Genomic DNA, 25,483 nt, shown 5'->3' with positions numbered 1-25,483 from the left:
TGCAGTAGCTGCTGAGATATTTCATTTATTTCTAAAGTCCTGGCGATGCTGGTCCAGCTGCATCTTTTGTAAATCTTTTTGAGATACGTTTGTGACTTATCTCAGGTCACTGTGTTTGGCATCCACACAGGATCCTGTATTTTCACAATAAACACTGACATCAGTGACTCACATGGGACAATTCAGCTCAGTGTCTCAGATCAACTGCTGTCCAGCCTCTGATTGGGTCAAACAGTAGGACGATATGTCAGAAGAACCACCTTCTCACTAGCTTCTTAATTGCTGCTGTGATGTGATTTTTAACCAGGCAAAATTGTGTTCAGCAAACTGAAGTTTAAATTCACTATATTTACTCAAAGGTAGCAGGGAAGACACGGGCTGCAGACAGATGGCAGTTTTCTACACTGGTCACACATCTCCCAGGCACACACACTGTTTTATAATTTGGTAGTCAGTCATATCTGCAAAATCATTTCCTCCACAAATGAAGTTTACTGGACAAAACGTGATTAATCTGGGCTCTGGCTTTTTTATCTTTGATATAACATTGGCCAAACCACGCCCTTGGTATCACCGTGCTGAACCCCAAGCACTAAATTACACACAGAAATGAACCCTTTCCTTCTGTTGTTGTAAGTCAGACCTCTTGGCGCGTCCCTCAGGCGTCCCAGATCGTACCCGAACCCCACCTTGGGTTACCTCAGCGCGCACACACACACACACACACACACACACACACACACACACACACACACGCACGCACGCACACGGATGGGCGGTGCATGACAGCGTGCAGCAGTCAGCCCGCGCAGCTTGTGCGCATGTTTTCATGTCTGGATGGTGTAACGGGCGCAGGTCTTCTATCATTGCACGGGTTGATGTCCAGCTGGAAGAGGCAAGGATTTGCAAAATAAGAGGGCATCGCGCTTCAGATCGGAGATAGCGACAAATCAGGTGACATCATGAGCAAAGTGCAGGGCGGGATGAAATGCGTGAAGTATCTGCTTTTCGCTTTCAACTTCATCTTTTGGGTGAGTCCGAGCCACAAACGATTTGCATGGAAACTACGTTGTTGCTATTTTAAAAAATCACCCTCGTGCTTCAACAGCCTGATCGTGTTTACATGTTTATTATTCACTGATTTCGTTCATTAATATTAGGCGATTATGGAGTTTTGTTTTCATGTGGAAGCCCTGGTAGTGCTCTGCCTTATTCGAGTGTTTACATGTTCAACATACTGTCTATGGACACTGTTTGATATAGTTTTATATCATGTGGAATTGAGAATTGAATGTCATCTATGCAGGTTGCCTCTGTGCACCTGCTCCATTCACTCTGACTTCTCTAAATTCTCAAAACAAATCCTGAGTTCTATAATCAATCTTTTTTTTTTTTTTAAATTAAAACAATATTACAGCCTTTGAAACAGCCTCTATTTATCAAATGTATAATTAGTAAATCTAATCAGGGCCTGTTAGTCACTAACCCTGTTAACCCTCACCGTGATTTATCTTGCATGTGATATACTCAGTTCATACTGCAGCACATACATCACAGCTACAGTCTGTTGCTACTTTTCCAACACAGCTTTCTCTCATTGTGCTGTGACTTTCCTGCAGCAGGTCTGCGAGTGTGTAGGCTGTTTTTTTTTGGTGGGTTATTTATTACAAACACGGTTCATCTGTTTTAAGAACATCCTCCCGGGTTTTGTTTTGCTCTGTTATGCTGCTCAGATGAAGTTACCTGTAGCTGTGGATTCACTTTTCCAATTTCTGTGCAGTGACTCATTATCCGACGTTAATGTCTGGTCTTGTCATTATCTGTCCAGAGGGTAGGTATACACGTTTGGTAAACGTGCTTCAGAGCAGTGGGTTTACGGTTTTAGGGCATGTAAAAAAAAAATTAAAAAAAGAAGCTTGTCACGGGTTGTGATTCCTACTTTTAACCTATACAAGAGGCCCAAAGGAGATAAATAATCCTGTAATCCACAAGATAAAAGAAAAATAATTAAAAAGATAGTGAGTAGTAGACAGGTTTGTGGGGCAGGAATATGTTGCCTGTCCGGTTCAATTATTTCCTTCAAAGTTTGAGCTGCGACTCACTTTTCTAATCTGAGATGAGTTTAAATAAATACATGCAAACCAGAACGATGGAGAAGATGTAGTTAGAGCTGACCCAATCAGTCAGGATGTTTCTGACTCTTTCAGTCGTCGGCGGTGGGTACTGACGTTTTACTGCCAAATGATACAGTATATATGGGTTTTAGCGGCTGCACTGACTCCTCTGTGCTTTGTAAAACGATCACTTGTGTCACCCAAACTGACAGCGGCCTCTTTGTTAAGCAGTTTTGGTATTGAAAGCAAAGCTGTTGTGGTCGCAGCCAAAAGGGGCGTACAGTGCGTTGTCATTTTGGGGTGCGGAGCCAATGCTGGTATGAGTTACATCACCAAGGCGCTGTGAGGCTGGCACAGCCTGAGCCTGAAATGCACCATGGGAGACGGACCACTGATGCTGATGCTGCCGGTGTCACTTTGACACATGAGCGGCTGCTTGCAAAGTGCTCTAGTCTGCCTTGTTTGACTATTTTTAAATTCCCTGGAGGCAGACACCTCGCCTCTTTGGTCTGGATGAATATCAAGGAAATGATCGTAGACTGAACAGACAGTTTGGTTGGAGATTTGTTTTTGTTTTTTAATAGATTGGTGGGATTTCATATGTTTTGTTTGGTAAAAGTTTAAAAGGTTGAGGATTATTTTTCTCACTTGAAAGTTCCAATCCAGCTTCACACCAAAGCATGTAATCGTCAACAAGAGGACAAGTGTTTCATATTGGTTGCTTTCAACCCAAACTCATGGTTTGGGTTGAAAGCAGTCATTTTAACATTAAGTAGCCTACGTCAATTAAATTACTTAATGTGTGTTACGTGAGTTGACCATGTTGCGTTACGGTGGTAACTGACTTAAAATGAATCCTTGAGGTAACCTTGTTTTTCACTGAGTTCAACACCAGTCACCTGTGTGGAAGCCCCGTCTTTGTTTTGTCTAACAGCCCATCAGTCTCTTTACGAGCTTACTGGAGATTTGTTACGCCTTGGCGAGGCAAAATGTAACACTGAGACAGTGTCCTCTGGTGGACTGACAGATGTATTACATCCGTTGGCGTGATACTGGGCTAGTAAATGACAAAAACTTGCGTCGCTGGAATTACTTTCTATTTGTTTACATTTTGCCGTTTTGATGGCTATAAAACTGTGACAAGACCATTTTTATTTTTTAAGCATGCCCATGGACCTGCATAAGACGTTCACATTTAGTATCCCTCGTCATTCCTGGCTCTTTTCTCAGTGGTTTTAATCAAATAATACTCTTTCGTTTTATGTCGAAGGTCAGAAGGATTCATTTTCTCAGAGCGACACCTGATTTTGATCGATTGGTTTATTTCTGGTTAAGCTCGCTCGAGAGGGCTGATGCTGCACAGAGAAGATTTTTTTGTTTGTTTTTACAACTGGATTCTTTGAAAAGCCCCCCAGTCCCTCAAGAAGTGAAGCATTAACATTTCTGGCACAAATTTGTTTAGAATAAATAGAAGAAAACAACGCAGGCAGTGAAGCATCAGTGGGTACTTTTCTAACGAGACAAAGACAAGAGCGCCGCCTGCAGAATTTTAATGAATTGATGATACAAGAAAAACAGCTTGAGGGGCCTCACTGCTTAACTGCGAAGAGATTTCTGGACAAACAAGCTTCTGAGCAGACTTTACTTAAACGTGAACATTTCATGAAAAGCTTTAAAAGTGTGTGTTTTTATTTTAATACCATTCATTTTCACGAAACTACGACACGAATATTGACTTCGCAATTCACTGGTCCTCAGCTGTCGGGCTTGTTGGTGCTGGCGGTGGGACTGTGGCTCAGGTTTGACCAAGAAACAGTGGAGCTGCTGACAGGGGACAGCGCCCCCTACACCTTCTTCATAGGTATGTCACAGTTTCTACACTCACCTCATAACAATCTGATATATGACTCTACTGTACTCAACTGTAATTAAGTGAAATGTAATTTCTTGTCGTTATTAAGCGAAGTCATTCAAATCATTTAATCATGTCAATGTTCTCTGCATCTACAAGAATGAGCTTCAGCTTTTTTCTGCACAACTCATGATATGAGGAGTCACATGTACTGGACTTTAAATTTGATTTGATTAGAATGAAATATTGCTTATTGATTTTCTTTTAAACAGTTCGAAAGCATGACGTGTAACGTGATGAAAGATGCTCAAAGAAATCCCTTTATGTAGATATGGATACACACTTTAAGATATAAAATATTCATGTCTTAATGCCAGGTGATGTGATATGATATATGATAGGAGTTTTATGGTGTAATAATCACGTTACGAGCCGCGGTTAGTGTCCCGGGAGACTCCCTGTTGCTGTTTGAAACCAAAGAACCTTTCAGGGGCCGCAGGTGTTACCGAACAGAGACAAACGCTTAACAGGCACATTTTAGCTTCAGAGCATTTTGCAAGACGCTCAATGGAAGTTGTTTTAATCATCATTCATAACCTCAATTATTAGGCCTGTAACAGTGGAAAGAGTTTTCCATTTGGAGTCAGCCGCTCTGCTGCTGAGAGGAGGGGAACGAGGAAATGTCCAATTATGATTAAAGTGCACCATTAGTGTTAGTGCTCTAGTTTATGGGTTATGGTGAGATCTACTTTGCGTGTACAAACACTGATTCGATTTCCGTTCAACTGGAATATGATGAACTGATCAATCAGACACAAACAAATGACAAACAGGTGAAAACTGCTTTATATCTTTGCTGAAACAAGTTCGCAGCACTTTGCACTCAGGTGTTCTTTTGAATGATACTGAAGGAAGAGTTTCTCTGCAAAACACATAGTAGATTATTAAAACATACAGTAGACAAGACAAACAGCCTTCAGTGCTCGGCTCTCCATACAATAGGTCCTCTCTGTGTCTCTGGATCTGCGTAGGAGCAGATGATTAGAATGAAGCCTATTCTTGTTGCTCCCATTTAGACCATGACCTAAAATGGTGACTTCACTTCATCAGCTCTCTGCTGGGCTTTCATGGAACCGGCTGCCTCCCTCAGGACACGAGGAGCAGGTTGGGTGGGGCAGGTGACAGGAGAGTATCATAAAGGCTCCTGTTATAGCAGTCAATATATCCCACATTGCAACCAAAAGAGAAAAAAAAAAAATGGTTTCATATGTAGCTTTTGCAAATCTGAGGAAGAAAAAGGCACATTGGTCTTTAATGTAATAAAAGCCTCACTGAGATTAAAATATCTTCTTCAAGAGACACGTTGCCAAGAATACAACCAGAAAACATAACAGGAAATACAAAACAGAGAGCATAAACTGGACATTTGTAGTCGCGGAGCTTAAATATGAGCCGGATGAAATGTGTCGTCACTGTTATTTGTTCTTGCAAAGTACAGCAGGTGAGATCATCTTTGTTCAGTTTGATTTAATTTGAGATGCAAATATCATAAAACTGTTAATGTCACTGCATTTCCACTTTAGATTTGGTCTTGATTAAACAAACAAGAAAAAAAAAAGTATTAATTGGTGAGCTTTAGAAGTGCTGTTAAAATTGTTCTTACCTTAGTTTGGACCAGAAGGTAATCTTATTTCCTGACCTGGTCACTGTTTTGAAGGCGATATCTGCCATTTAATACCGGTCAGAACGCCCCGGCATCATTCAGGAGGAACAGAGAGAGAGATTTTTATTATTGCTATGTATAAACACAAATACGACAAAGAAATATTTGAGCATGTTTAGAACTGACTTTCCATTTGGAAATCTTGTTTTTGTGGCTGTCATACAGGAGAAACACGCAGGGCAGTTCATCTTTTTAGATAAGTGACAGTATGACACACTTCCACGCAGCATTTCGTAGGTGTAAATATTAATAAGAGCTAATCTCTACCTACTAATCTGGACTCAAACATTCACAAGGAATGAGTAGGCTGATAACCGTGGGAGGCGATTCAGTGCAATTAACTAATTTGTGTGGTGAAAATCGCTTTAATTTAGTGACGCATAAATCCGCACTTAGAAGTCACATAACACGAAGACTAAGTTTGAAGCAAGTAAAGTTTCTAAATATTTGAGCGATCCTGCGGAGGATCAATCAGAGAAGAACGTTTGCAGGAAACAAATCCAAAACATTGAGCGTTGCTAGCCGCAGTCACCTCTCGCAAAGAGACTAAACAGAGTGGCACCATAATAAGGCCAAGTAGCATCATTCCCTCTGGGTGATTCACTTTCCATGCTGTCACCTTTGTTGCTGTGATCGCCGGTGTGTAAACAGCCATTATGCGTGTATATAACATAGTTTAACTAAGAGATGTTGCAGATGTTTACACTCGCTAATCGGTATTTTACCTGCCACCAGCTTTAAGCAGCAGGGAGCGAACACGGTGACCATCTGCTGGATGCTAAGAGGAAGCGAAAGAGCGAATATTAAAGTCAGCGATGGAAAAAAAAAAAATAATAAGCAGCCAAGATCAGTTCTGTGTGGACACTTTGTATACACAGAGGAAGCTTTCTTGGCCCATCAGAGTTTCCACTGCTACCCAGATAGTTTGCTTTGAAAGCTGTGTCTCCCTCGCTTCCAGCTCCCTTCAGCTCAGCAGTCTCTTCACCTCGTCTTTTGTTCAACCGCAAGAAAACAACAGCTTGCATTGGCCCCATGTGGATTAATTAAATTGCAGCAGTGGTTGCTGTCTATGTCACTGAGCCCCGAGCACGGACCTCAGAGACCCAGCCTGGTGTGCGGTTACCCTGTACGGGGGGCTCAGCGGTGAGGGCTGGGAGTCGACCGGGGAAGGAGATGACGTCACGCAGGCTGGAGATGGTGGCATCCTGCAGCCATCACTGCCCCCCCCCCTCCACCACCACCACCACCACCACCCACAACACACACCCTAAAATTTGATTTGCCATTTTGCGAGACAGATGGCATCTGCTTTTACTGCAGGAGCATGAAAGTCGGAGTAACTAGAAACCGCACTAATGCATTAAAAGAGTGGACTGGAAGCCTCGTTGTTCAGAAGACTCTCCAGCTCCATCAGTTTTAAATCTCATTTGATTATGATTCTGCACAGACTCTGGCAACGCATCAGACATATGGGTCAGACTTTGAGCTATATTTGTAGCTGCCTAGAGCAGGAAAGAGTCCAACATCGTGTTTTCTTATCAACCCAGAGGGCTACTGCAGGTACATTTGGTGGCTTCAAAAGTAATAGACTCATTTTCATGTAGATATTACACCAATTCTAAGATAGCCACGACAAGTAGTTTTTTGAAAGTGATTAAAATTTTTTTTTTAAAAAGCGCTAAATTAATCAACAAAGACAACCAGAAGAAATCTTGTGTTTCAGATTTCTTTCATCCTGACTGAAGGCTTTAAATTCCCACTGAAGGAGTGGGCTGATAATCGGACTGAACTGTGGGAGGCAATTCAGAGTGTTCGGGCTACTAAAGAAGTTTCCACCTACATGTTCCTTCTGCAACTCAACAACACAAACAGTTCTTTTATAAATGCTGCTTCAGCCAAGACATGAAAGCACTTGGATTACGCTGCCATCTTCAGCTGAAACTCTGAACTGCAGTCATCATCATTCGATTCTTCTTCTGCGTCTCATTTTTAGAGACTGTGAATTCCTAAATTAGGACCATGGCAGATTTTTCACAGTAGTACAATTTAAAAGGTCTAATCCGTCTGCCTGTGTCTCTCCTCAGCTGTGTACATCCTCCTCGGTGCCGGAGCGCTGATGATGGTCGTCGGGTTCTTCGGTTGTTTTGGGGCTGTGCGCGAGTCTCAGTGTCTTCTCGCATCGGTGGGTTCAAGTGCTCAAACGTTTCTGCATCTTGTGGCATCGTTCACTTACTGCAGTGTTGTCGCGTAATTTTTACGACTGTGTGTGTGTGTTTGCCTCTGAATATTTGATGGTAAAACCACAAATATATTTCTGGATCTATAATTGAGTGAAAACGTAGTTATTCTCGCTGGCATTTCCAAATTAAGCCCAAATTTTGGGTTTTGATTTAGATTTTTGTACAGTAATACTGACTGCTCATTAGCTTTCTCTTAATATTGTTTTATTATCTTTTCATTTTTGTCTCTAATTTCTTTTAGTTTCATTTCTTTTAATTCCATCTGATGTGTGTAAATTCTGTCTGAACTCTTGCAGCACTTTGGTTAAAGCATATTGTGTTTAAATGTACTGCATTAATTAAAAGACTTGACCTGACCTGACCTGAAGTTCCCTGGAAGGAATGATGTCATTTACACGAGAGTTTCAATTTCACACATTTCTTCCAGGAAACTTCAGATTAAAATGATTAGAATCTGTTTTAGAGATTGTTGTTGTTGTTTGCAAGGTAAAAAAAAAAAAAAAAAAAAGTATAGTCTCAGTGTCAGGAAATGATTAGAAAATGATGTCTTCTTAAGATGGGAGTTGTCGATCACTGTGTTTGTATTAAAGATGCCCTTGTTTCTGTTCGGCAGTTCTTTGCCTGCCTCGTGATAGTCTTCGGAGCTGAGATCACTGCTGGTGTGTTCGGATTCTTAAACAAGGAACAGGTAGAGTCATTTATTTATTGTTTAAAAAAAAAAAAAATCAAATAGCAGCAGTGAAAAGTGACTAAATACATTCACTCAAGTACTGTCCTTAAGTACTGTTCTGATGTACTTGTACTTTATTTGAGTAGCTGTCAATATTGTACTTTCGACTCAACTATGTTAACGTGACAGCTTTATTTAAACAAAAATTATTATATGTTTCTATATATGCATTAATTCATAGATTAGACTATTCAACAGTATCATGTGCTTGAATCATAGACTGTATATAAAAATTAAAGGCACTTTTGTACTTTTACTAAAGTATTTACATACGATTTTGAATACAGGACTTTTACTTTTACTTGTAATTGAGCCTTTTCTCAGTCTGACTAAAGTCTTCAGGTGTTGTTGTGGGTAAATACGCACTGGACACCGCAAGCCCGGCGAGGCAACCAAAAATCGGTCACCGCCCCTGCAGTCTCCGACCTGCCCAAGAGCCAACGGCTCGAGCCACTTTCGACACCACACTAATATCAAACCTCAAAGGAGATCCGCTCTGAAACCAATTCATTCATAATTCATTCATAAACGTGGTGACACTGCCCATCAATTTACCCCAAACAGGATCAGTCATCGCACACTACTTTACTGAAGTAAAAATTCAGAGTGCTCATCCCTGGACTGTCCAATACCAACACGTCTTCTCAGTTTAACTAACTTTTTTTTTTTTTTTTTGGTCTCCTTTATTAACAACAGATTGCAGAGGAAGTCCAAAAGTTTTACAGCAGCTCCATCACTGACGTCAACGACTTGAATAGAACAGCGATAGCACTCATTTACCACAAAACCGTGAGTGTAACTTCCTTTTTATGGGTCCTCACAGTTCAAATCGCCACAGATCTGTTGTTTTTGACTGTTTATATTTACAGCTGAACTGCTGTGGAGGCTCCATACCGGACGCGGCTCTGTGTGCAGACGCTCCAGAGGACACCCAGGTAAAACCCTCCTGCCTGCTGTGACACTTCCTATCCACATGGTGGCGGTAAAACACCATTAAAAAAAACAAACCAAAACAATAACCAAATTTCACGTGACGAGGTGTGTGTGTTTTTTTTTTTTTTTTAACAATAATTCTCAACAGTAATTTCTACAGTAGGTGTAATTATCTCTGTGAATGGTTTCTTTCAGAACTGTCTGACAGCCATAACGCACTTCTTCAATGAAAAGCTGCACATCATTGGATACGTGGGGATCGGTATCGCGGGAGTGATGGTGAGAATCTACAACATCTTCAGCTTAAACGTCATAAAATAGAAATGCATGTTGAGGTTTTTTGGAGCGTTTATCCTCAGGTATCCGCTGGTTTGCGGCCGCTCCCGGTGGCACATGAAACGCTTTAAACATGTCGCTAACCTCCCGTCTGATTTCAGATCGTAGGCATGATCTTCAGCATGGTCCTGTGTTGCGCCATCAGGCACAGCAGGGAGGTTATATAGCCGGTGAGCTGCTCCCCTTCCGCCGCCGCCGACCAGACCGGGGACCACCGCGCGCTCCCCCTCCGCCCTTTCATAATCAACCTGTCCGCGTGAGAAGGGGAAACACCGGTCACACTTCAATGTCATTTCTCATAGTCCAGATGTGATGTTGTGGTGTGGGAAGGTTCACACACACACACACACACAGACATCCCAGTCATCCACGGACCGCACTCAACACGACACGCTGGATCGTTACCTTCACACCTTCCCGTCGACTCCACCAGCGCAGAAAACACCGATTTATTTACCCCCCCCCCCCACCACCACCACCCTTCCCCTCCCCTCCGTAACACGCGCTCCTGCTTTTCGCACGACCCCACCCACCCACCCCACCACCACACACACACACACACACACACACACACACACACACACACACACACACACACACACGAAGCCTCCTTTGACACAAGATTGTTGCGACTGAGGAGTATTGCTGTAAATATGGACTCCTATTTTATACACCTGCTGTTAACACTATTTAGTCTTGTGGCCGATTTTTTAATTTTTTTTTTTAAATTTTATTTTTTAAATTATTTTTTTTTAGCCTAATGCCAAATTTTGTGTGCTTCGGTGTTTTGAGGACTCAGCCGACCTTTGCCGAGTAAATTTCCATGATGTGCCTGTTTTGTGACACAGTCAAGTCAAGCCGCCAACGATTTTGCCTCCTTCTCGTGATTTTCAATAGGACTGTGCTTGCTCCCTGCCACCGCTCTCAAAAGCATTTCTTACTGTAAAGCACAATAGACAACGTGTAGTCATCGACTCAAAGGTTGGAGGAAGGTCTTATGATAAACTGCCCCTTTTGTAAAATCTTTCAAATTCACCTGACGGGTAAATAATACTTGTGTGTTGAGCTCTTCTCGAGCCCGTTTGAACTGTTAACAGCGAGCTGGTTTGCATTTTGGTGTGGATTCTTGTGGATGTAAATGTTGTTGGCGTGTCAATAAGATGCGAATTCTAGAGTAATATAGTTTATGTCATACTGTTAACCATAATAAAAATAAAACAAAAAAACATCGGGTGCTTTTATTGATATGTTCTCCGTTTCTCACCTCACGAGTACAAGTGGAAAGTAACAAAGTACATTTGAACTCAAGTACTGAACGCAAGTGTAATTCTTTAGGTATTTGTACTTTGCTGTATTTACAGTTGATGCTTCTTTATAATTGAACTCCATTTCAGAAGAAGATATTGCACTTCCTATTTCACTAGATTTATTTGAAAGCTTTAGTTACTTTTAAGATTAAGATTTGACACAATGGATATTACCAGAAGCTTGAAAACCTATTAAGTTAACTTAAGTCAAGTTTACAAATTTTTTTTTGGAACTTTCATACATGTTATAAGAAGCAGTGTGTAGTCTGGGTCACGCTTCGGATGTCTGAGTCGTTAACAGCTCCACCAAATACTTACATGGTTTCATTTCAATAAATGTTCAAATGATCCGACATTTCAGCAAAAATGACAAATTAAGAGGAAAACCCCCAAAAAACGGAAACATTTGTGGATCAGAATTGAGTTTTTTTTTTTCCTTCCTTCCTCTCACAGTAATCATTTGATGACCCCTCAGATTTATCTGCTTTAATCTGGATATCAAGTAATTCAAAGGAGCTCCACCTGCAGCAGCTCCAACAGTAACGTGCTTAATGATGTCATATTTAAGGATTATCAGTCAAGAGACCAAACCAGTACTTTTACTTCATTACTTGACCTACCACTTTGCTGATAATATTTATGTACTTTTACATTTGTATGATTTTTAATGCAGGACTTTTACTTGTAATGGAGTTGTTGTTGTTGTTGTTTTTTTTTTAACTTTGCTGTATTGGTGGTTTTACTTAAAAGTCAAAGATCTGAATACTGGCTACAAGTTTTCTTCTCATGAAGTGAGTTTGAAGCAACAGCAGAGCATCGATGTAAAAGTTGTGGGTTTTGAGTTTCCTGAACACGTCAGCAGTGTGTAGGTGCATTGACAAGAAACAAAAGTCACACGCAGTGCAAGAGTTAAGTCATGTTGGCAAAAGCAAATGAAGAGAAACGAAAATGTAACGCGAGTCGCGTTGAGCGAGAGAGACGGCGCTCGGTGACTCATCAAATAATATTACAGGACATGTACTTGGCAAAAATGTCTCTGCACTTTCACACCGAGACGCACGACAGACAATGGCTGAAAACGTGACCTTGAGTCCCCCCCTCCCCCGCTTTTCAAGGTCAATACTGAACCTTCGAGGTGAAACTTTACACCGCCTTCAGTATCAATATGTTTACTTCTTTAGAATGTTTAGTAAACATAAAAGGCAGAACACGGGCACCCCCCCCTTGCCTTTTATTTTCTCGGCACAGTAAAAGCTCCGAGCTGGAGCTGCACTGCTGTCAGCTGACCTGCAGTTTCACAATTAAACAAAGCAGAATAAATGTTTAAATAAAAAGGTGGAGGACCTCACCGCTGCCTAGTGTCCCGAAATGAATTCATGCTGTAAATCCAGTCTACATATTGGTTTCCCGCCTCCCATCAGAGCACTCGGTCAATAAACTACGTCGACGGACACGGAGTAATAAGTGCATTACAAATTTTAATGCATTTACAAATTTACAAAAAAAAGCCATGACAGACAGTGCGGTAACAGTCATTTTTCACATGATCACAGTATCGAGAATAATGCTTATTTTAGGCTGAGAAATACCAACCGGTTCGGTTAAGGCATAAACCAGAAATGACCTTTGGAGTAAATTGGTATGTCGATAGTTCAAGTGAGGTTATGTGTACAAACACAAACAATATATTATAATGTGCATGAATGCTTGAGGTTCACAGACCGGTTACGACTGGATCAAGTCTACAGCAGGACGCCGTTAATGGTTTGGTAAACCGTGTGGTCCCAAGTCAGGAGGAAGGTTCTTGATCAGTCAAATTAAACATGTACACTCAGTTATTGCTGAAAATGTAAAAAAAAAAAATAATAATAAAATGAGATCCCTTTGCAAATGAATTTGGTCCCATGCATCACACTCCATTTCAAATCTCCGCTCCAAGATGAAGGCTCTGCAACATGAGACGGCAACGGAAGGAAAAACAGAGAAAAATACGCTGTAAGCTGCTGCGTTCAATAATTTGAAATGAAACTATCATGCGTGTAGAAAAGCGTATGAAAAGTTGTTCCGGAGAAAAACAAAAACAAAATAGGTCTGTCTCTTCGATGGAGTGAGCTCCCCTCCCTCACGGAGGGAAACCGAACTTTGACTGCTCGGGGACACGGAAAGATCAACACCGCAACTCCGCGTCCCCGAGCGAGTGAGGCTAACGGCTTCGAGCGCAAACGACGGCCTCGGCCTACTGAGTAAGTCACGGGCGTGTTCGAGTGCGACACGGCTGTCGGACCGAACAGATGATGAAATCACAGGTCTTCACATCCTCCGGTCTCTCCGCTCGGGTCGGTCACATCTTGCCTCTTTTTTTTTTTTGTGTGTGTGTGTGGTGTGTTTTTTTGTTGTTGTTGTTGTTGTTGCTGCTGTAAACCGATGGCGTGTAGCTGCTGGTTGTTCCACCAGGTCCTCCGCATCTCCAGCCCGCCAGCTGATGCGCGCTTCACGGAAACATGAGGCTCAGAGGCGAGTTGTCCAGGATGTACTCGCCAACACCAACAAAGTACATAACCTGCGCGATTCCGAACAGAGGCGCGATGACCAGGGCCCGGCAGCCGGCGCCTTTCAGGAATGCGGAGGGCCCCTCCTTCCGCAGCAGTTTACTGCCGCACAAAAGAAACCGTTTATTTACACGCCCGTACGAACGGGGAGGAAAAGCAACACGCAACGACTCGGGCGACTCGCTGTCCTACCTGACGCAATCCACAACTCCGGCGTAAGTCTCCTCACTGGCCCCTTTGTTCAGAGTCTGCAGTCTGGTCTTCACCACTGAAAAAGAGCAAAATATGAGGACGTTTAAACGCCACGAGCGCCGGTGTGACCGCCGAACAGGAAGCACCACGAACGACACGGCTGAGGAAACGCACCATCGCAGGGGTTCACGGCCACCGCAGCGACGGATCCGGCGGCGCAGCCGGAGAGGAATGCCCAAAAGAAGGGCGATGGCTTTTCAGGACTGGGCTTGCCCAGGCGGTTCAGGTTCGCAAACAATGGGAAGTAAATGATAGAAAAGGGAACATCCCTGAAAGACAAACGACAACATCAAAAAAATAGGTTCTTATCGACTGAAAAGGTGAAGTCAACCGTGCAGACGAGTCGACATCGGGAAGGAGTTGAGCGCTGTACCTCATGAGCGTCGCCCCCAGCCCTCTGTAGAGCCCCCGGATGCCCTGCGTGCGGACCAGCTCCTTCGCGATCTGAGTGGCCGACGCGGCTCGAGGCGCCGACGCCACCGTGCCGGAGTTGTAGGAGCGGCTGAGCACCGTGTTGGTGGCCACGAGCTTCGTGGGAGACATCATGATGGGTTTTTGCTGCTGGGCCGCTACGGAGAAGAGATTGGCACGCGCGAGTTAGTAACCACGCGTGATGTCGAGGATGTCGGGAGGGTTGGAAGTGAAGTGACGACGGGAGCGATCTCGACTTCGCGGGTCTGCTTACCGAGTCTGCCGGCGTCCTGTAGCTGTATCTTGAGCATTTCCATGGGTGTGGTGATAATGACCTGACACATGCCAGCACCGCAACCCGCCAGCATCTCTTTGAACACCGTCAGACCCTTTCTGTTGACACACAGAAGAAAACGTGAAGTAAACCAGCAAGATGACCCGCTGCGCGTTTCTCGGGAGGACGGTTTCCTTCGACGCGTACCCGTCCTTGGAGAGGTGATGGCGGAAGAAGTCATTCGCAGCCAGCTTGATTGCCTTCTCGGGGGTAACCAAGGTCAGATTTACGGCAGCACCTGGAGGGCAAACAAGCACCACGTGAGCACTGGAGTCCCGATCAAGTTTCAATTCAGTACATACACAAAAACATTCCCCGCCACCATCATTACAACATCAGAATGTAGTCAGTCCATTGTAGGGCGAATTTACAAACAGACGAAGACAAATGCTCAACTTCAAACGGTGTCGGTAATAATGGTGGAGGGGGATTATGTCAAGGAAAACGCCATTCAAATATAGTTTTAGAAGAGACATGAGAAACACGAGACAGGAGAGGGAAGGAGGGGTGATGGATGTCCAGAAGAAGGTGCAAACACCGAGTGTGTGAAATGCAGTCACTGTAAGAGAACAGGAGCCACTTTGTGTGGAGGGAAGAAAGGAAATCTATTCAAGAGCTACGAGCCAGTGAGGAAGTTAATGACAGACAAGAGGAATGCAGAGATGTTAGTGAAAGGACAGGCTGAATCTTTGACTGCAGTGTGTGTGTGCAGACTTTGAGCAAACTTTAAAAAAAAAAATTAAAAAAAACCCTGCTCTGTGGGAGAGTTCAAATAAACTTTAGTTCACCGCAGGTTCATTTGTAAGAATGATCAAAGTCTGTAGGGACACGATTCATCGCCTGGAGAAAATAAAACGACAGTCGAAAGGAGAGTGAAGTGATAAGTTACTGACAGGAAGTCAAATAACAGAACAAAAAGATGGCAAAACAAAAACATGTGCCTATAGTTTTAAATAGAGCAATATTGTAAGAACCATGTAATGATTTGCCTCCAGCGTGGCTGCGCCTTATCGGCTAGCCTTCAATATCCCTCGGGGGACCCAAGTCTGCAATATGAAAAACACAGATGCAAACAAACAGCATTCCTCACACAAGCAGAGACCTGAACTAAAAAAAAAATTAAAAAAAAAAAGGTCTCCATTTTCTTTGTAGATTCTACTTTTCCATCTCTACATCATATCGATGCACTAATCATGATACAGCACATGTCTTCTCTAGCGACTGCACGTAAGTCAATACATAGAACTACACAAGTTAGTGCAAGTGGGAAAACAAAACTCTACACCAGATCAGGTTGGAGACCTTCATTTTACTTAAGCACATTTTTTAAGTACATCAAGCATCCAAGGCACTAATAATACACTATATTCCAAACCTCAGCACACATACAATTTACCCAGTACTACTAATATCAATAATCTACATTTAATCCTCCTGATAAATTCTACCTGTGCTAGCCGACTGCCTTTAATATTCAGATGGGTGTAAATCTTACCTCTGTACATCCCAAAGTAGCCCTCTGATCGAACCGTCTTGACCAGGCAGTCCATCCTGCGGAGCAAGAAAGCAAATAAAGCATCAGAATGATTCAATTTGTTCTGTAGAAGTTTGTTAAATACAAAACAAACCAAAAAAATGGCCAGTCTTTCAAAAAAGTTGGCTCAGGGAACAGTGGCGGCGCAAAATTAAACATAGATGCTGTGAGGTTGATTAGAGCAGTAAATCTCCATCCTATGAACTGGAGAAAAATGAGAAAGATGTGATGTCATCACGGTCCGTCGAGTCAGGAATTTCCCCAAGTTCTATATCCTCATTCCGATGCCGTGCATGTGTCATCGTGGAATTAGTGAGATTAGAGGGATTAGAGGATTGCATGTGGAGGTAGTAGGTACAATTGGGTGCAGCTGTGTTGTGTTGTGTTGTGCTGTGCAAGGCAGCAGCAACTATAAATACTCACATGTTCTTGTAGACCTGCTGACCTGGTCTCTGATTCTGCAACCTGGTCTTTACCAGGTCGATGGGGAAGACACAAGTGACCCCAACAATGCCGGCAATGCCACCGTTAATGAGCTTGGCTGGGAGGCTGAAAGCAGAGGACGAGAAGGAATGCCAACATTTCAATGTTTCTCTCGTGTTTAATTGTGAACAACCTACTGCAATGTAAAATAATGGTTTACCAAAACCTCTTTCCATCATTTTAGATTCTATATCATTGAGTTTTGGACCGTTGGTCAGACAGCTTGGACTACAGAAGACTGATGGGCATTTCCTTATATTTGATAGATAACCTTAAAAACTGCTGGTAGCAAAATTACCTTCATAAGTGTTAAGAGGCCTTTTATTTATTTATTGATTGGACAGCCAGTTATTCTCTCAATTAATCATGTGGTCTATAAAGTGTATGAACAGTTATGTCCATCAGAATTTCTTTATTCTGAAAGCGATATCTTCCAATGTCTTCCGCAGTCCAACCAACAGTCAAAGACTCAAAAATGATCAGTTAACGACAATATATATATATATATATATATATATAAAAAAAATAAATAAAAACCCAGGAAAAGTGGCAACTCCTCCCAAACAGAAGTTTAAACAATGCGACGTTTGGCATTTTGCTTAAGGCGGCAAAAAAGGATTAATTGTCAAAAACAATGGTGAAATTGATTAATAACATTTGTTTTACAACAAAAAGAGAAAAAGAATATATATGAAACTTACCTGATCTGCTGCTGAGACATGATGACTTTATAACAAGTGTCGACAGAAGATATAAAAATGGAAGTGATGTAGGTTCAAGTGGTGTTCAGTCAGATCAATAAATAAAGAGTCCTGGACAGAGAAAAGAGAAGGAGTTACCAAGAATATGAGAACCGGTCTCTCAGTAGTCACAGACTCCGTGTACACTGAGCTTATCTCCCCCCCCCCCCCCCTGCAGAGGATTTGACTTATCTGTACACCTCTGAATCACCAGACAGTAATGTGTAGTACAACCCGTGGGCGTGTCTTAGTTCACATACCGGAACACCGTATATGGGCATCGGCACCCTTTCATAAAAAGTCTTGATACGAGATTGGCGGCTACCGCTGAATTTCCAATTCGTTTACAGGCAACAGGGGCGCGAACATGAATTCAAATAGGTTGTACAACGAGTTTCGTCGACAAACATCTATGCAAATCAATTAGAGCTTTTGTGGAAATGTGACCCCTTATTCCTCAATGCATTTCAGACAAAGAGCTCCTGCTCGGATATACACAAGTTTCTCCCATTGCGGGGGGAGGGGGGGGGGAATAAAAAATAAAAATAAAAATAAAATAGAAAGGTAAATGTTCGAAAAGAAAGACCAACAACGTTATACGTTAATAACATTTCACGGTTGTTAGAATAACAGTCGGCGCTTGCTTAGTCAACCTAACCCGACACTGACAGAAGAATACAGTTCCACAAAGCGAAAGGGCTGGCGGAAATACATTTTTATTTATTATTCAAACATTTAAAAACAAAAACGTTCACTCACCAAAAGATTGTCCTGCAGCGCTTCTTGTAAGATTGTTGTGAGCTGTTGATCTTTAATTACGTCCGTCAGGTCTGCCAACTGCTTCGAGTAGCGTGAGTGGAATTTTCCATTGGGTTTTAACTGGGGGGAGGAGGGACGCACCTAAAGCCACACTGGTCTTAAAATTAAACCAATCAGGGTTCAGATAATACTGGCGGCTCATTGGCTCTTTTTAACACCTCCCTTGTTTCATTGGAAGGTTGACCAATCAATCAAACCTTTCCACCTATCATACAGTCGCAATGCTTTTTAAGGCTGTATTGGTAAAACCATCGTTGGGCAAGCACTTTAAAATTATGTTAGAGGTTAAAATAGGCTGTAAGGACACAAGATCTTAAATTGGGACTCCTAAAGTAGATTTTTATTTGTAGAGATTAAGTATTGGTGAAAAGAACCTTAAAGTGAAGATGATCTTAATCCCATTAAACTCATAGCTTTAAGTTAACTCCCATCAGTGGGTATGACATCATTCTATTTTTGTCTATTGAGGTGCACATGACTGGTCCCAGTGGTGGAAAGTCATTTAAACATGACTACTATACACTGTCATACAAAAGTGACACTTTGAGGAACTTATACTTTACGTGTAGTTCCTGCATTACACTATTTTAAGCTTTAAAATATTGCAGTCTTTACTTCACCTCATTTACTCAGAGTTGCAAGATACTTTGCAGATGAAGATTTTACATACAAAACGTACCATCAGTTTATTAAGTACGATAACTTGTAAAAGATTACTCTCCCACCAGCACGCCATAGCTTTATCTTGATCACTCTTAACCCGTTATAAACATCAAACAGCAGCTTCCATAGTTCATGCATAATGTATGGTATAACTGGTGAGGCCGTTTTGCATTCTGAGAAATTTTAGTTTGGATTTTCTAACTACATTTTGCAGATACTACTTCCAACATTGAATAAAGTGAGATGTTTAATGCAGGACTTTTACATGCAATGATGTATTTATAAAATTCGGTATTTGTTTTTTTTACTTAAGTATTTGAATTGGTCTTCCACTCTTGGTTAGGCTAGTTTTTTTTAATATATATATTTTTTAATATATATAACCACCCTTGTGCAAGATATAGTGGGTGAGAATGTTTCACCCTTCTCTTGTTGAGGTGCCCACTGAATGCACATTAGATAAATGAATGTAAAAAAAATCTATTCATGCTCAAACATAAACCAATGCATTGTGTAGTTTAAATCAGGTACAAAAGGTAGCCGATTGAATTACAGGAATGAATTAATGAATTACTTAAAGGGCTGTTTCCTGGGTTTAGTGAGACTTTTCTCTGCAAACATATCTGGTTACAAGCTACAACAGCTCACAATGCAAAGCATGAACCACATCATGTGGAAAATTACAAGCTGAATGCCTGAAGAGAAGGGAGTTTACCTGAGTTTAAGGTTTTAGACACATTCCAAGGCCTCAGGGACACCTAAAGCTGAAAAGTTGGGTAGTACTATTTGCAGGTTAGGTAAGCAGTTTTTGGCACTAGCAGCATCCCATAGTTACATAACTGTATGTTTTATGCTTTTTGTGCACTGCACGGTTAAATTTAGGTCAGATTGTCAGATTGCCATCCACTTTTTTTTTTTTTTTTTTTTTTTACATTTGAAGCTGAATCAGCAATCAAATAATCAAGATGTATATAATCAGTAAGCAGAAACCATGTTTCCACTTGTGGAAATCAAGAACTCAGATGAACTTTGCAGGACTTAAGCAGAGTCAGTTGTGATGGCTGCCTCTGTGTGCTGCTGCAGTGCTTTTATTTTCTATGCGTCTTGAGAAATGTTATCGTTCAGAATCTTAATATAAACTACATGATAAAAGACTATATTCTGTTCACGAGAAGAACTTTGACCCATATACTCGTATACGCTTGCATTTAAATTGCTCTATCCTATTGTCAATACTGTTGAAACAATGTCAAAACTGGCTGTTATTTCTTAATATACATGCCTGATATACATGTAGGCATCTTATGTCAAACCAAAGTACTGAAAATCTTGATGTGATGATGATGATGATGATGTTATGATGTCAGTAAGCAAAAAGGTTAATAGGTCACCAAAGTTTTTGACAATTCGTGCTGAGGGAAAAAAATGAATGTGTGAAACCAATTTAATGGCAATCAGTTTAACAGCTATGGACACACTTCTCTTGAAGCCACAAATGTGAACCTCTTGGTGGTGCTAAAGGAAAAGATCAGGGAATCGCCAAAGTCTTGAGGGTAGATCATCTGAATGTCTGTTTAGAACGTTATGTTAACTTATCAGGTAGATCATTTTTACTGCTAATTTATTGCTTTTCTATTGTTCTATTATTATCTAATTGCTTCTGTATGCTGCTGTAGTGAAAAAAAAAAAATTTCCCCTCGGGGATTAATAAAGTAACTACCTAAACTAACCTAACCTAGATGTTGAGATATTTCACCAAATAAGTGAAAACTTTGACTGGCTGGGGGAACTGCAGGAAAAGTTACGAGATCTGCAAAGTCATTGGGGCAGGTTGTAATACTATGAAACTCCAATACATGTCAAGACATGTCTCTAAAAATCAAAAACGACAGTGTGTTGGTGATGCGAAAGGAAAACATGTGACGTTTCAGTCCAGACAGACGTGGCAGACAGACCAAACACGCGACCGACAGGCCAACATCGTCGGTCCTGGAGCCGTGCTGCGACAATGGCTGAAGAATTCTCACATTTGTTCTTGTTGAATAAACACAACACAAACAAGAGTGTATGGTTTGTCTGAATGAAAGCGTGATCGGTATGTGGCCCACATAGCTGAAGTGCTGATGGAAGCAAATTCCATTTCATCCACTGCTTTATCCATTAGGGTATTAGGGTTTTCAAAACACCACACCATTTTTTTAGCTGGGCAATTCAAACCATCGTGTCATATCAGGCTGATGATTTCAGAGTCAGGTCAATTGTTGACATGAAGTATACAGCGTAATTAACCCTCCTGCTATTGGTCTGAGCCACGGGGGCCATTTGTACCCTGGAAATCTGTTTGGACCTAAATATTCCCCACAAATCCATGAAAAATATAAAACAACATGTTTTACCTTTTTAACATCTACAGGTCAAAAAAAAAAAAAAAGAAGTAAATACAATATTCACATACTGTGACTGACAAAGACATAGTCATAGGACTAAAAATCCCAGAATGGATGCAATAGTCCAGCATTTTGTCAGCTGACTGCAAGGTTGAACAGAGTATTGGGTCGTCAGAAGTTCAAGGCTATCAGTGGCAACGTTTTGGAAACCAGTTTTCCTTCCATATCTTCCCTCCATATCCAACTTGTTCCATTTCTGCCCCCAAAACACACCTCGTCCCAGAGTTTGAAAGGTCATGAATCATGTCAGCTATCGGAGGCTCTGAACTTGATATGAGGAGTAATGTAGATAGTGATTACTCCTGTTGACTAATAAAAGTGAGAACCACCATAATGACCTTTAAATATCACGTTTTACTGTGCTTAAGGTCACCTAAATTCTTTGGTTGTTTATATTTATCTTTATTCCGATGAAAATGCTTCAAAATGCAACTCTGCCAGAGCTGCAGAACCAACAAATCAGAAGAGAGCTTTTTCATCAGCTCAGTGACGCCTTAACTCGGAAACTGTGACTAAAACGGAAGGCTGTAATATTCAGTAGGTCGACTGCACGTAAGATAAGATGACGAAAGAGCGATGTCACAGGGACCCACATGATGTACTCATCATACATTCTCCTCCTCTGAGCTGCTGAGCTATTTATAAGCTCCAGCTGTCTTCCAAAATTCCCTTTGTGAATGGGAAGTTGCACGTGCAACAATTATTTGGATGAGACCAAGTCAACAAACTCCCATATTAAGTTCGGAGAGTCTACTCCAGACACGGTTCCAAAATCTTTCCAGTCGAACGTCCTCCCTGACAATCCCTTTAACAAGAAGAGTTGTGTCAACATACAGGTGCTTTCCAGAATGACTCGAGGCAAATATAGTGTCATGCTGAGGTGACATTGGTGAGTGTCATGCTCCTGTGTTTGTTCTGTAGAAAACGGGAGGAGCTACGGTCCGACACAGGATGTGATTAAGTCAAGTTCGGCTTAGTCAGAAAGCTTATTTAAAGTGGCAGCTTTAATTGAGTTGAATTCAGAGCATCCCTTACAGAGTAAAGCACAGTAAGTCTGGGAGTCAAACTCACACGGGTGCACAAAAGGACAAATAACGACGGTGGCCAAAACGAGCACTTAGGATCATCTCCCATTGTAAACTTAGAAGCAGAGCTGCAGCGCAGACACGTTGGGCAACAAGGGCACAAATAACACGAGCTGGTACGACAGGTAACACTACAGATATCGGGTATCACGGCGCCTAAAGCCTAAAGCTAAAGAGCGACGCTCGGCTTTTCTCGAAACATTCAAGCGGTTTCATCAAGAAAACGGCGCGTACGGGTCAGAACGGGATCATGTAGTTGCTCTGTCCAGGGTACGGGTACATACGGCGCAGCGGTTTGGTACACTTAGCTCTGTCTGAGCTGGCTCTGTGTGCGCACTCGTCGCTGTCGGTCCTGCAGGCGCTGCAGTGGCAGCTGAGAGCCGCGGGGTAGGTGAAGACGGGGTTGACGTCGGGGGGACAGCCGGGCAGAATGGCGGTGCGGTACTCCACCTCGTCATAACCACAGCCTCTCTGGATGAGGAAGCGCGGGCCGAGGAGATCCCTCATGTTGCTGTCCTGGTCGTCACACACAAACACAGCGGGAACAGCGGATGAACGATCTCGTAACATACTGAAGTCTCCTGAGCTCATCATTTAGAATCTCGAGTTGAGATGAAATTGTGAAAGAAAAAAAAAAAAAGAAGAAAAAAAACGTGCTACAATTGTTCATTTTATGTGACACAAAGCTGTTTACATAAAGTCGCTTCATGTTATATGTAAGACCCAACAAGTTGTAAGTTTACATGTCTGTAGTGGATATTGAATGAGGTAAAACTAAATCACTCAAATGTCTACATTGTAAGATTTAGCCGGTGCTTTTAACATTATAACCACCATTTAGAATTTCTGTGAAGGATTTCATTTTTCTTTTTTAAATGTTGAAAGTTCCAGACAATTTTATTGAGAATGTTGCGTAATTATCTTGAGGAAAATATTGCATTCACAAATGCCTTTTCTTTAAATATTACATATGTGTAATAATTTTTTTTTTTTTTACTTGAGTTTACATATCATAAACTCATTTTATTTCATGAAAACAGAGTAGATGCAATGAATTATGACATTTCTAACAGTAATATCAATAATAATCTGCCGTTATTTTATTTCTACTTATTTCTTGTCTTTGCCTGATTTTATTTTTCCCTTTCATATGATTGTTTAACACTTTGATAATGATAAAAATGGAAATTAAAACTTTTATTTCAGAAAAAAAAAGGCTAATAAATGTTGACGGGCACCTTCTAGCCATTCAGATTAAAAAAAAAAAATTGTCATTAGACACGGTCGAAACTCTTAAATTGTATCTTTCTTTTTTTTCCCACCCACCTGATGAACGTTAATGATAACTTTTTTACATCACAAAGGACATACGCACCCTGGAGTAGCAGAATCCCATGCAGATGGTGGTGTTGAGCGCCACACAGAAGTCACACTCTGGCTTCTCCACATACAGGGTGAAGTCAGTAGGTAAACACATGGGAACAGCTGGGCTGAAGAGCAGAAAGAGGAGCCAGCAGCTGAACACCGCAGTCTCCATGTTAACAATCAGGAATGGCCCTGAAAGAGAAAGAAGGAAAACAAAGAGACAAATAAAGAACAACACTGGAGAGAAGATCAGATGTTTCCGTCCTTAAATATTTTTCGGCGTACGTCAATCACCTGCTCGAGAGATGCGGGCACTTGCAGACCTGATGATTCTCCGAGTCCGAACATCCCTGCTGAACAGTATTTATGCGAACTTTACATAATCCACCAGTATCCAAGCAAACTTATCTTCTATCTGTGACGAAAGGGATCGACTGAATTTTGAGTCCATTACGTGGATGACATGAATAATGATTTCCTTCGTGCAGTAACCGACTGATTCTGTTCAGAGTCCAGGACAGCGTCCACTAGATGTCTCAAAACACACAGAAGCTTCATTTCCGCTTGAAAGGACACATGAAGAGACCCTCAAACTGTATCCAGAGTTTTCCTCTCTTTTCCAAAACAAAACCTATTTTTCTCTCATTCGAGTAAAAATTAAGTGAAGCTGCTTATGATGCAAAATGTCATGATACTTTGTGAGTTAAAATATGACACTCCAGAGCAGGCTGCAACGTGAGCAAGTAAAACAAATTGTCACATTCCAAACTTGCACTGAACGTTGGTAGAAAACATTCAGAGCAGGTTTATCTAATCTGCTTCTGTAGTTGGCGAAACAAAATTGCTACAGTAGACGACTTTAATGTTCCAGCACCGAACTCTTCAGAGACAATTAACTTTTACCTCACTATATATTTATAGGCACTTCCTTATCTCTGATTTTGTTTAATAATTGTCAACGACAGACGTCTTTCGGGCGTGCTCGGTGGCCGTTGTGAAACATGCGATTGTTATGAATTTCATTGCGGTGTCTGTGTTTATCTGCTCGTTCCCTGGGATTCATAAAGACTGACGCGCTGTTTCATAAACCGGGCTGCATGGGAAGACGAAGGTGGACTGATCTTGCTCCTTTTTCATTTCAATCGCCGGGCCTCTTACAGAGCGGGAGTCGTTATCTGATAACCGGCTGCCGATTGTTATCACTATTTGCTGTATCGATGGTGAGGAATATGGTCCACAAAATGACAACAACACGATACAAATTTAAACACGACAATAAAGAGTTCAGTATCCGCCTTTGCTGTCCATTCCTTCAAACATTAACGTTATGTGGCATTTTACATTAACTTCACTAGGAACTGATTGTCTCACCTCAAGTGGCCTGAAATAAAGTAACCGAAAAATCTCCCAACCTCAAATTCATTACTTCATATCTGTTGTGCTGACGCAGGGGTTCAGCAGGAAAGCTTTTTTCTTTGTAGTCTGCAGAATTATTTCACCGTGATCACATTTTTCTCTGATGCTTAACAGTTTGAATTGACACGAGTTTCTATGCATCACTGGAGA

General features: G+C 41.6%; 3 protein-coding genes across 4 annotated transcripts; 1 reads left to right on the top strand and 2 right to left on the bottom strand.

Moving 5' to 3' along the window:
* Positions 1-794: 794 nt before the first annotated feature.
* tspan2a (tetraspanin 2a) lies at positions 795-10,451 on the top strand. The gene is made up of 8 exons (XM_069691064.1): positions 795-1,031; positions 3,873-3,975; positions 7,774-7,871; positions 8,543-8,617; positions 9,356-9,448; positions 9,529-9,594; positions 9,788-9,871; positions 10,030-10,451. The coding sequence occupies exons 1-8, from the start codon at positions 963-965 to the stop codon at positions 10,093-10,095; spliced, it is 654 nt and encodes a 217-aa protein (XP_069547165.1). The 5' UTR covers positions 795-962; the 3' UTR covers positions 10,096-10,451.
* Positions 10,452-12,696: 2,245 nt separating this feature from the next.
* Positions 12,697-17,615, bottom strand: slc25a55a (solute carrier family 25 member 55a). 2 transcript variants are annotated; one of them, XM_069691061.1, is made up of 9 exons: positions 17,500-17,615; positions 16,739-16,864; positions 16,277-16,332; positions 14,929-15,019; positions 14,722-14,840; positions 14,410-14,605; positions 14,151-14,305; positions 13,977-14,052; positions 12,697-13,886 (listed from the first exon to the last, which is right to left on the bottom strand). In XM_069691061.1, exons 1-9 carry the CDS (start codon positions 17,517-17,519, stop codon positions 13,727-13,729), a joined length of 999 nt encoding a protein of 332 aa, XP_069547162.1. In that variant the 5' UTR covers positions 17,520-17,615; the 3' UTR covers positions 12,697-13,726. The 2 variants fall into 2 exon arrangements, with proteins under 2 accessions (XP_069547162.1, XP_069547163.1); XM_069691062.1 differs by lacking the exon at positions 17,500-17,615 and adding an exon at positions 15,756-15,827 and having other exon boundaries at positions 16,739-16,772.
* A 115-nt stretch (positions 17,616-17,730) lies between these two features.
* Positions 17,731-24,387, bottom strand: tshba (thyroid stimulating hormone subunit beta a). Its single transcript, XM_069691065.1, has 3 exons — positions 24,212-24,387; positions 23,928-24,109; positions 17,731-23,068 (listed from the first exon to the last, which is right to left on the bottom strand). The coding sequence occupies exons 2-3, from the start codon at positions 24,087-24,089 to the stop codon at positions 22,790-22,792; spliced, it is 441 nt and encodes a 146-aa protein (XP_069547166.1). The 5' UTR covers positions 24,090-24,109; positions 24,212-24,387; the 3' UTR covers positions 17,731-22,789.
* Between the last annotated feature and the right edge of the window lie 1,096 nt (positions 24,388-25,483).

The sequence above is a fragment of the Brachyistius frenatus genome, unplaced genomic scaffold (genome assembly GCF_029030835.1).
Source record: "Brachyistius frenatus isolate BFR_SWC_R1_liver_20210118 unplaced genomic scaffold, ASM2903083v1 Contig_10, whole genome shotgun sequence".
Classification (NCBI taxonomy): domain Eukaryota; kingdom Metazoa; phylum Chordata; class Actinopteri; family Embiotocidae; genus Brachyistius; species Brachyistius frenatus.
The sequence above is the reverse complement of the archived record's forward strand: the minus strand, read 5'-3'. Positions and strand labels throughout refer to the sequence as shown.